This window comes from Exophiala mesophila, assembly GCF_000836275.1.
Source record: "Exophiala mesophila strain CBS 40295 unplaced genomic scaffold supercont1.2, whole genome shotgun sequence".
Lineage (NCBI taxonomy): Eukaryota > Fungi > Ascomycota > Eurotiomycetes > Chaetothyriales > Herpotrichiellaceae > Exophiala > Exophiala mesophila.
Window position 1 is genome coordinate 4,261,074 of NW_015622505.1, and position 12,493 is coordinate 4,273,566.

A 12,493-nucleotide genomic window follows, 5' to 3' on the forward strand; every position below is an offset into this window, starting at 1 on the left:
CATACCTACAATTTGCACGCACATATTTGCCACCCAATGTCGTTCGAGACTACTATGTTGTTTCTTCTTTCGTTGGCGTCAATCTAGGTAGCTTCAAGAATGTAGTCTATTGACCTTCTCATGGAACGCGACCAGTTTGTCGCCCACTGGTTTTGGCTGTTCCATAACCATCATGTGTGTTCCAGGGTCGACTTCCTCAAATTGAGCATTGGTGCCCGTGCATGCATCTGCAATCGCCCTCATCATCACTGTTGTGGAAGAAGCATCCTGTCTGCCAGACAGGACAAGAACTGGGACTTTGAGTTCCTTCAGACGACCCAAGCAATCCAACTGCGCCATGGCCCTCCACGCAGCAGCCCAGTCTTCCACTCTGGCACGCCTGACGCACCCGCGAGCGTATCTCACACACCAGGTGTCCTCCGCAATCGTCTCTGGCAAAAACCACCGAATGATCGACTCGGCCACAAGAGAGTCCATACCATTGGCCTCAGCTCGAGTAGCCCTAGTTGCAAGAACTGCTGGAGCTTTTGCAGCGGTCGCGAGCACAGATAATGAGCGTACCCGACTGGGATAGTCTAGAGCAAAGTACTGGGCAACTGCGCCTCCGTAGGAAGCACCGCAGATGTCGGCTTGTTCAATGCCAACCTTGTTGAGCAAAATCTCAAGATCAGAACATAGATGCTCCAAGCTCTTGGTCGGTGGTGCGGCCCGAGCATACCCGTGACCGCGAAGATCATACGCAATGACTCGGGCTCCCGATGCAGCCAGCATGGGGAAAACCTCTCGCCACATTCTGCCATCCATGCTCAGAGCATGGATCAGAATAATCGGTACACCGGTCCCTTGACTGTCGCGAACGATGGTTTCATGGTCACCGAGTCGAACAACACTTTCTCTGTAGACGTGTGGTGTTTCGGGCCAGAGGGAGGACAGAAGAGGCCATGTGCTTCGAACCGCATTGACAGCACGAGGAGCCCCTACAAATTCTCTAGCATGTTTGAAGACGTCGAGAACTTCTTCTCGAGTAGCACCATGCCGCGCTGCCGCGTTTACGTAGACGTTCAGCTGATCACCTGTATCACCCATGGCCGTCAAGGTCGAGAGGGACAGCAATGCCCATTCTCGATAACTGAGGTTGGCGTTGGCCATACTAACCCCGAATCCTTCAAGTATCCCTCTCCCAAGCCCAGGATTCTGTTCGACAACTCTAGCGCAGTTGGTTTCAAGCTGTTCTCCGCCGAAGCGCAGGGCTTCGTGGTACCCAAGTTGTTCAGCCGGACGCAAGAACGGTGCCTTACTAGGGTGGCCATTGGTGATACTAGCATTCCCATCACTCTGCATATGTGATCTGGGAATGCTGATATCTGGAGAGACCCCATTACTGGTGACTTGTGCGATGGGAGACATTTTCTTGCTTTGGACGTTTCGTGGAAAGTCTGGATCCTCTGGGGGAAATCAGCGTGAAGAGATAGAGATAGTTTGGCTACATTCAGTCCTCAGGCAACCAAGACTCCCGATTCCAGTAACGGTCTCTATGAGAAGAAATGCCAGCGAAACGAGAAATCATGCAAAGGGTGGCTGCATGTCACAAGATGTTTTCAGACGACCAACTTGGATTCATCGTCGGAATTGAGTTTGTCCTCGGTAAGTGGACCGGGAAATGATGGAGACCCGCCATGTCTAACCGGGCAGTCCTCTCGGTACATTACCTCTAATCGGTATAGTTATGTAGCTTGGAAAAAGCTGATTTGCCATTCAACCGACGTTGTCCTTTCATTGACCCGAACCCGAGAAGGATCATGTTCGTCTTGTGTTAGACTTCCTCTCAATCAATATTCGAGCCAGGAGATGAGTCGTGGGGACCCCTCAGTTGCCATCGTCTTCGACATATAATAATGTCAATCCCCACGGGGAAATGAGACCAGGATTTGTTACAAAATCTCAATCACCAGGTATTCTTCGTTGTCACATACTTCGTCTAGAGCTCTATACCAGCATTCGTGCGCAAACGCCATGATGGCTGCTGATCGAGAACCTGAAAAAAGCATGCATTTGGAGCATTTCGACGACAATGCCACTTCTGTGAACACCGTTGCCGGTGATAAGAAAGACGCTTCGGAGCTGGAGGCTGGCGTATCCGAAACGCTGGCAATTCAGGAGCGCAAGATCCGACGAAAGATGGATTGGCGACTCTTGCCGATAACAGGAGCACTGTACGCGGTTTCACTTATCGACCGACTCAATCTACCCAATGCACGTCTCGCTGGCATGGATGATGCCTTGGGCATGTCGATTGGAAACCGTTATTCGATTGTGACCATGGTTTTCTTCATCGGCTACATCTTGTGTGACTTCCCAGCAAATTTCGTCATGAGGAAGTTCGGCCCCGCGACTTTTTTGGGCATCATTGGCCTCCTCTGGGGTGTCCTGACCATCGCCATGGGGTTCACCAAGACTTGGATCGAACTCGTCCTCTGCAGAGTCATCTTTGGAGCTCTCGAAGGCGGTCTATTTCCGGGTGTCATTTTCCTTCTATCTTGCTGGTACATCCGTCGTGAAGTCCAGCTGCGATTTAGCGCCTTCTATGGATTTGGCATGGTCATCTCTGGCCTTTCAAATCTGATTGCGTATGGGTTATCCAAATCAGATGGCCTTGGTGGAATGGGGGGCTGGTCGTGGATCTTTATCTGGGGTAATTCATGTGTCCTTGATCATGTCCGATGAAAGGAATCATGCTGATGGCTCCTTTTCCAATAGAGGGTATTGCGACTTGCATTGTGGCTTTCTTCGTATTGGCTTTTCTTGTCGATTTTCCTGACAAGGCCGCCCGACCAAGGAGATTTGGAATGAAGCCATTCTTGACCGCAGATGAAGTCACCGTCGTCTTGAATCGCATTGAACGAGACCGCGGTGACGCCACACCGGAAAAGATGACAGTCAGACTAGTCCTGAGCAAATTGAAGGACTGGAAACAGTGGGAGATGTGTCTTCTTCTCTTGTGCAATGTGAGATAAGACATGATCATCATTGCATGACACTAGCTGATCAGGCCCAGAACACCGTCGCGTACTCCTTCGCATTCTTCTTACCACTGATACTCCACGGCCAAATGGGGTACTCCATCTTCACCACCTATGTGTTGATATTCCCTCCATATATCTTGGCTGCCATTGTAAGTAATGTCAGACACATGGTGAAACCACGATTTGTTGCTGAAACTTTACACAGTGGATGGTTATTGCGGCCTTTATTGGCGATCGCTTCATGATACGGGGACCTATCATTGTTTTCAATGCCTGCTTTACCATCATCGGCGTTACAATGTACGTTGAACCAGTCTTCTGCGCATATCCTCATTGCTAACTAAGCCTCAGGATGGGTTATGCATCGTCCAACTCTGTACGGTACGCGGGTGTCTACTTGGGCCTGGCACCATATAATGCAAGCATCCCATGTATCTTCAGCTACCAGCACAACAACATTGTAGGGCAGACGAAACGAGCAATCGGAGCAGCGATTATGATTGCTGGTGGTGGCCTTGGAGGCATCATTGCGAGCAATGCTTTCCAGCAGAAGCATGCTCCTGGCTATCGCCCTGGTTTGAACACTGTTCTGGCTGTCCAAGCGTTGACCATTGTTCTGATTTGCAAGAACTTTGTTGTTTTCACCAGAGCGAATCGGAAAGCCGACCGTGGCGAGCTGGTAATTGAGGGCCGAGAAGGGTTTAGATATACACTGTGATTACTACATCTATGTGGCAGTACGACCTCGATGACGCCCAGAAGACCCTTGTTCGGGTCGGCACAACCCTTGTTGAGCACGATTTTGCGTCCGTCAATCGTGTCCGTGGAAGGCGGCATGTTTGATCGAAACGATGATGGGCATATAAAGCGGACCAGAATGTTGCGTAGTAGAGAGTCCATCCATGCATGAGACTAGCCTGGAAGGTGGTTGGTTTATCTGTGAAGCAAACGACGAGAGCTCGAATGCCTACGTCCAGTTCATCCCGGGAGGAGTCTTCACACGAGCTCCCCTCTCACCTGTTACATGATTTCATTTCCAGAACTTTCCTTTCCCTCATGTGGATCCTCAAAAGAACAATGGCCGTTACCTTTCCCGAAGACAAATCCGGGACAGGCCGCAGCTGGCGGGTTCGCACCCGTTACTTTCAGAGAATCTTCCCATTTCTGGTCCCCAGTACGAGAGCTGCATCCTCGTGCGGTACATGCGGTCGCAGATTTAGCAAAGTGTGCGTGATCTTGCGCCAGCGTAACGTCCAGACCACACAGGCCTGGCGACTGGTCGAGTCGAGCTGAAAGAATTTCGACAAACTCCAATTCTAATTGTATGTATGCGCTGCCGCAACTTCACGGTCGAAGAACAAGAAGCGGCCAAAATGGGGTATCCAAAACCCTTTTGATCTTCCTGAGAGGTGTTTTAGAGGGTTTCTATATCAATTTCTCAAAAAAAGTACTTTGAAAACACGAAACAGACCGTGAAATGTTTTCGCAGAGTTGTGGATGGACAGCGGATGTAGCTTCACACTGGGATATGAACAACAATACTCTCCCCAATCTCTCCGCACCTCAACGAAGCCAGGTCAAACGATAATCTTGCTTGAGTTGTCTGGACCAATCGGGAAAGCACACACTTTGTGGAGAGTCCGGCAATTTTTCTCTTTATAGCATAGTACAGCCGAGGAAGTTTGCTTCGAGGGTCGACTTGACCCCTGGTTTTGATGTCTACGGAGTAATAAATGGATACATCCCCATAGTAGCAACGCGGGTGAAGAGAGAACAATTAATTCCGACACATGTTCTGTGGAGAATCCCCAGGTTACGCTCATTCGAAATCAGGATTTTCAATCTTCGACCACTAATCACAGCAAAGACAAATAGATCTGTCGCCTCGGCAGTGGGCATGTCCAGAAGTATAAGTGCGGCACATGTACAGAGCGAGTACATCAGTACGAGCAAATATTGATAGATTTTGATATACGACTCCATCAATCACTTGTCTATCAACATGTATCTCCAGTCTAACGGGCAAGATCAGACCACGGATGTTGTGGTCATTGGCAGCGGACCTGGAGGTCTTGCTGCTGTGGGCTCAGCTGTTGAGCACGGAGCAGATGTTGTCGCTGTTGAAGCATACAAAGATATTGGTGGCAACGGAACCTGGTCGACTGGATGGGTGGCATTCGTCAACTCGGCTCTTCAACGAGAGCAAGGCATTGAAGATTCCGTCGAGCTGTTCATGCAAGACTGCGAGAAGCTGATCAAGCAATCGAGCAAACATTTCGGGCTAGACTGGGACCGGGTGCTTGCGAGGCGCTACGCGGAAGAGAGCCATGTATTATATGACATCCTGACCAAAAGAGGTGTCAAGTTTCCTCGTCTGATCAAACGACCACTACAGACCACAGTCCCGCGGCTAGCTGCAGTCGAAAACACGGAGCAATTTGCCAGAGCATTCGAGAAGGATTTTGCAGGCGCCAAAGTGCGCACATATGTCAATACTACAGCCGTCAAACTCATCACCGAGAGTGGACGTGTTGTTGGAGTACGGTGTCAGCCCAACGATGGAAATCCGGCGTTCAATGTATTCGCTCGCAATGGAGTGATCCTTGCCACAGGTGGCTATCAGGCCAATCCGGCTCTGAAGGTACGCTATCAACCGACGTCGTTAGATTCGTGGTATCCTGGACTTTCGACATGTCGGGGAGACGGGCACCTCCTGGGTCAGGCAGTGGGAGGGGACTTGGTCAACATGAGCATGATCCCACCCATTGTGGCAATCGCATCAGCTCTGACTGATGAAGCTATTGCAGTCAATGCCGAGGGACGTCGGTTCCATGACGAAGCTGGCCCGTATCAGGATCGGGTCGAAGCATTGAAGCAGCAGAAGGACCAGTTGGCCTACTACATATTCGATGACACAACCAAGACTCGTCAGAGTCGTTATGTCAACCAGTTGTCGAGCCTCGTCAAGGCTGAAACACTTGAAGAACTGGCTCATCTGATCAAGGTTCCCGTACAGAAATTGGTCAAGAGCGTGCAGACGTGGAACGGCTTCATCAAATCCGGGCAAAAGATCGACCCCTTGACTAAACGTGTCGACTTTACCCCACGACTCATCGCAGACGCACCGTTCTATGCTTCTCGTATGGTCACAGGGGTCAGCTTAACGTGTGGTGGGTTCCGTACGACGACATCGATGCAAGTCATCAATGTCTTTGGTCAACTCATACCAGGATTGTTTGCAGTAGGAGATGTAGCTGGTGGGTTCACGCCCACAGCAGAAATGGGTGGAACTCATTTAGGGGGCGGGTTCGTCCATGGCTGGCGAGCTGGAAAGGCCGTGGCGACGGGCATCTTGGCTGAAAATCATCATATGGACTCCGGGGTGTTTGGTCAGTCGCTGGCTCAGAAAGGAACTCTGCAGTTGCGGATCCCTATCATCAATGTGGCCACCGCCGAGCAAACAGGAGCCCCTAAGGCTCATTTGTAGATATTGGACTTGTTTTGAGTGAGCTTATACGAGTCTACATCTTGTCCATTATATGTTCTGTCTCAGAGGTTGGCTGGTTCAGTTGAGGCCTCACTTCTGATCGCGGGAGACCACTCTGTTTGTCGCCTGAAGCGCTCCTTCGGACTACTCCCGTTTGACAGTTTGAGCGGGCAGGGAGTCATGTCATGTGACCCACGCAGCACCCTGAAGTAAATGCTTCCAAGCTCTTCAGTGGCGTTTCAGGAATCTTCAATGGAAACATAAATATATGGGCAAGATATTGTAAGATTTCTTTGGCAAAATTGCCCTCACTGGCCGAAGCACTACAGTATCGTCTTATTTCTTACGGATGTGGTGGAGTTTAGGATTAGGGTTAATGCTGTGAGGACCTGCCGTGTTTATCCATCCTGGTACTTGGCAATGACGAGAGCAAATGACGACACTTCAAGTGTTACTCCAAGTCTCCAACACAGTCGTGGATTTCCTAAACTACTGTTTCAACACCCACTGTCACCTTGCTGCTTAAGGCCCCTCCCTCTCCTCGACTGAGGGTTCTCGGACGTGGACCACAAGGGTCGCTCTGGCGCAGCTGTCACAGTAGTACCAACTGATGAATCCCATATCCAGTGTGCAGCCACCAACACATGACAAAGAACGAGGGACGATGACTACAGCAACCAGGCCACACCTACACCCCATCATGTCAACTATCGTCACCTTACTCGCACTTATTCCATTTCTGCTGGCAACACTCATATCTGGGCAGCTACGAATCATGTCATTCAAGGCCCACTCCTCCACGCTCTAGAAGCGTTTGAACCCCAGATTAACCAATACCATTAAGACCGATACCATCACTCTCCACTATAATGGTTCTGGTCTAGTGCTAGATTATGATGACCTGTCCCCCATTCCAGACCCTATCACTTCCTTTAGTAAGTACTCCATCTAATGATCCATCCTTAATAAGCTACTCGCCATCATCAATACCCTAGTATATCTAGATAGTTATTCTAAATATATAGCCGCTGGCTAGATCCTTCACGCTATAGCAATTTCCTAGCCTATGTCGACCTTTTCTAATATTCTTATTCGAGCCTACAACGCTATCCCTTTTAGTAAAGCTAGTATACGCGCCGATATATGCGAGTTATAGTTCACTCTCTCCGGTGGCCTTAGACCCTACTTTATATAGCTCTTCTTAAAGATATCCTCCATACTCTATCACTTAATATCTGCTCTCCCAGATCCGTTTCCGTTTCTGGACCTAAGCAACTCGCCCTTACAAGCCTAGATTTAACCGAACCTATTTCCTCGAGTTTAAAGGTCTAACCTTAAGACGTTTTATAGATACAGAGATATCATAGGCACGACCTACACTTTTACTAAGCTCGAAGTAATGCTATGTCTTGCACAAATAAGCCTCACTCTCCCTCGGTCTGAGGATAATCCTCTCCCAACCCACCTAAGAAATCACCAATAGTCCGAAGCAGTCGAGCATACTCTGATCCTCCCCGCGGCGAAATCTCGTCCAGTAATTGTGCATAAGTCAGCACCACCTTTCTTGCCGACGTCGCTCCCGCAGTATAGGTCTCGCTGCCGAACGTGAACGGACCTCCCTCGACGATGAAGGCCCAGGCTGGCCGCCCGCCGAATGATAACATGTTGCTGCCACTGCTCTGACTTTGTGCCAGGCTAGTCCTCTCTAAGGACGTCGAGAACCCTTCAATACCAACATCAGCCCAATCTATACTCTGTAACAGTTCTAGAGGTTCCTTGGTCGAGGCAACACTCATCGTCGCCACAAACACATAAATTGCCATCACGAGCGCGGCATTCGAAAGAAGCAGCTCAGGCAACAACGTCTTGACATCCGATACCCGATGCTGAGACAAGACTCGAAATATCTCGGCCGAATGAAGAACAGCCCTTCGTGCACTTGCGCTCTGTGACCACAACGTCAAATCCCTCAGAGCTCGGAGCGACGCCTGCAAACCTGTTCTGCCGCATCCTGTCTGCACCCGGTCAATATCTACGCACAATAAAAGGCACAAGTGGTTCCACGAGAGCGATGTCGGCGCATCTTTGTAGATCATCCCGATTTGTGTTCTGCTCACCGCCACCAGGTCTCGAGCCATACTACCTGCGTCTTCATGCTGGGCGTACGCAAGCGATGGAATGAACGACAAATGGCGAAAGACATCTAACGAAGATGCTTTGGAAAGCAGCTTGTGTCGGTATGCGGCTTCACGCAATGCTAGAACATCCAGCAGCGTTCTCAAGCCGAGTGAGTTGAGAAGAATAGCCCAAGGCTTAGTTCCGCCTCCCGTGCTTGCTGCTCCCAGGTCCACTCGAGAACCCAGCATCAACGCTCCGCCGTCGACCTTGCGGAAGAATGCCGACGCCGAAGGAGCATCGAATAAGGTCGAATCACACGGCACCACCACCTCGACCCGGTCGATGCCAATATTCGCTGCAAGATCCAACATTCTCGTGTAGGCGGCATCAATCGAGATGAGTCCAATCACCACTCTCTTGACCGACTCGACACGTGCCCACGACTTCCATTGCTCTTCGGCGCCAGACAAGGACTGAAACATATCCAGTGTTACCGCTTCTCCTTCATGGGCTGCAAACATGCCGTGGCGATCGGCAATGAACAAGGTCTGAATGGCGAGCATGTGTGCTTGGTATTCATCCACAAGGCGCTCACAGCTCAGCCCCAGATAAAGCACCAAGAGGGCTGAAGTGAGCGAGGTCAGCAGTTGCTGCGCTCCACCTTTACCGAGGCCTTTGTAAGTGAGGTTGAGTCGACAGAACCGTATCAATTTGCCCAGATATTGGCGGATAAAGTCTTCAGACCCGATAGGGTTGAGAATGGACAGGCCAATGAGACAAATTGGCAACAACAGCGAGCTGGGCGTTGACCGCGCATCGAATGTGGCTTGGTGTAGAAAAGGCATTACGGGATGGAACCGTCGGAAGTAAAAGTCGATGCTCATATTGAGCATTTCGGTCGAGGGGAAGTTCAGTCGCGGTACCTGAGGGGAGATTCCCTCTAGTTCGACCTCTTTGTGCTCTGATGGCACCGAAATGTGAGGTGAGCCAGGTGCGGTCACTCCTCCAGTATAGCTCTCGGCAGGCAGAAGGTTGTTCTCGCAATCTGTTATCAGTCTTGCCCGGCATTCATCGTCCATATTCCACCTCGAATTGGGGCTCCGTCGAGTCTGTAGTCGGGATGTCGGGGTTGTCGTGCTACTACTTAGAGAAAAGAAATTGTCGGCAGGGTGTTCGCTGGCACACCGCCACATCGTACGAATCAGACGGATAACGGGAGAAGCCCTCCGTCGTGGCCAGGCTCGCTGGACTCGTTTTGATAGATCTTGGGTTGTGGCATCGGTCAATACGGTATTAATGTTACTGTTGTTGGTGCCTTGTGAAGCCGGCGAGAAAGATGGGAGCCCATAATCTTCCATCCCAGTTGGCGGCAGCCATATATTGAGAGATTCGTACACCGAGGGAAAATCCAGGTCGAAACCAAATTGAGCAGAGAGATCAAAGTCGGTCCCGGTCATTGACGGCTGTTGCATCGGATTTACCGGAGCTGGCGTTGGGAATTGTACTGGTTCCAATCTCAAGTGGTCTTCGTCTAGCCCGACTTGATTTTCAAACACTGAAGACGGTTGATGGCTGTCTCCTATGGTTGCGGCGGTGGCAGGAAGCTGGTGGTCGGATGACTGCACCGGTGCAAAATCCGAAAATACAATCCGAGATGCCGGCTCTAGAGCCCTGTCTGTATCAATCATAGATATCTGACCCTCGGGCTCCTCCGTGTCGTCTTTGCTCTCTGTGCCATGGTTGCGGACGTGACGAGCAAGGACGTCGCTAATACAAGTGGCCGAATGAGCGAGTGAATCCCAAAGAACAATAGATCTGACTATTCCTCTTACCTTCTCGCATATGATTTGTGACATAGATGACATTCGAACGGTTTCTCGCCGGTATCTACACTCATTCAAAAATTAGCCATGACCACCTCTCTCTTTCCCATCTCGAGAGGGAGAGTCTTCAAGTCCTCGGTTTGCCACAATAGAAACTCACGATTACGCTGGTGCCGTAACAGATGTTCGTTTCTGGTAAACCACCGATCACAAAAAGCACATTTCCTCCCAGTGCTAGTTGGTTTGCGACCCATGGTGATCTGCTTCGTTGTAATAGTCGATCTTCAAAGATGAGCCCACGGGGGGCCGGCGGGGGATGGTAGTTGTGGAGGTGGAGGTAAGAGGTGGGGAAGTGGGAGGGGGTAGGAGGTTTGAGGGGCCGAGGAGAAATCTCAGAAGCGACGAGTGGTCGGCCATTTAATTGAGTCCCCTCCACCCTCGAGACTGAGTCTAGCTGAGTTTATTATAGTTTGACGTGAACCCTTGCTACCTGTTCTCATCCACACCTAGCAGATATCATGGTAGTATATCCTAGTTCAACTATTGTCCATGGACAGCAGTGGATCTGATCCAATAGTAATGGGAATGTATAAATGATCCATCATCTACTTAACCTTTGTATACTCTTCTCTTGAAGAGTCCCCCTCGCATTGAATCCTTTCAACGTCCACAAGGCTCCTCAATTCGTGATTCACATATTCTTTTCCGTCAATCAGGTCAAACGACCTGATTTGCCCGACTGCGATTCTAAAAGATCATTGTCGTCGCACAGGCAAGCATCTATGCGTGTACTTTGCTATGCTGTACCATGTAGCCACTATGCTCTAAATGAGACGCCATGTATGCTATATATATATATATATATATATATATATATATATATATATATATATATACCAAATTCATCCTTCACATCTCTAGAGGTTCCAGACTGACTGTGGTCTCGCCATCAAACCTTTTCAGAAACTCACGAGCTGTCGCGGCCTCGCAAAAGATGATCTCTCGATGGCGGTCACTCCGCGGGGTGAAGCGAACACGGAAAGGTTCAGGTCGCATATTCTCCGATTCCCCATAGGCGAAGATATCAATTGGGATCTCCTTGCCCTGTGCACGGTTGAATCAGTTAGTCAATCATTCAGTCGCCGGAAGGGATTTCGAATCTACAGGTTGGTTTTTCAACACTCACATTTGAATCCAAGCCCGGGCGGATATCAAATGCCCACAAAAGCCTGGCAAAAGTCAAGAATAGACCCTGTTCAGCCAGAGGTTGACCACTGCACTGTCTCCTGCCCCAGCCAAAGGCATTATGACCCTTTTTGTTGGGATATGGTCGCTCTCTATCGATGAATCGTTCAGGCTTGAAGTTGTCTGGGTCTGGAAACTCGTTCGGATTGCGATGGATTGCCCAGAGATTGCCGGTGATCCATGTCCCTTTGGGAATCACGTAGTCTCCATAGACGTCGTCCTGTGAAGGAGCGTGTGGAATCCCTCCTAGGATAGTAACGGTTCTCCATCGAAGGCTTTCCTCGACACAGGCCCTGATGTAGGGCAGATGACTCTCATCTTCCCATTCGGGCAGTCGCTCTGTGCCCACGACATCGTCGATGGCCTTTTGGGCTTTTTTCTGCACCTCGGGAAATGCACACATGGCGAGAATAAAGGTCAAGGTGGTGCTTGCAGTCGTGTCCACCCCACCTCCAATCATGTTTCCTGTTAAGAAAGATATCTCTTCCTCGCGAAGACCGTTTGCTTCCTTTTCCTTGAATAAGCTCTTGGCGAAACACTCTGCTCCTGTGCTTGAAGCTTCTCGAGAGAGTGCAGTGAAGAACCGTTGGAACTTTTTCCCGTTCTCCAAAACTTTGGACGCTGCGGGATAAATCCAGCGAGGTAGTTTGATCAACACGGGGATGGTCTCCATGATGAACATGCCGGGCATGACGAGGTCGACACCTTCCATGAATTTCAGAGCGACCTTAGCCACACCGTCGTCCATCTTGTCAATCCGTCGACCGAAGCCGATACAGGAGACGATAGATATGGAG

General features: G+C 50.0%; 1 protein-coding gene across 1 annotated transcript; it reads left to right on the plus strand.

The window, feature by feature from the left end:
- Positions 1 to 2,016: 2,016 nt before the first annotated feature.
- Positions 2,017 to 3,866, plus strand: PV10_03297 (uncharacterized protein; the record flags this gene model as incomplete). The annotated part of the gene is made up of 6 exons (XM_016367729.1): positions 2,017 to 2,692; positions 2,758 to 3,005; positions 3,056 to 3,172; positions 3,229 to 3,323; positions 3,375 to 3,702; positions 3,762 to 3,866. The coding sequence occupies 6 exons, from the start codon at positions 2,017 to 2,019 to the stop codon at positions 3,864 to 3,866; spliced, it is 1,569 nt and encodes a 522-aa protein (XP_016227247.1).
- Between the last annotated feature and the right edge of the window lie 8,627 nt (positions 3,867 to 12,493).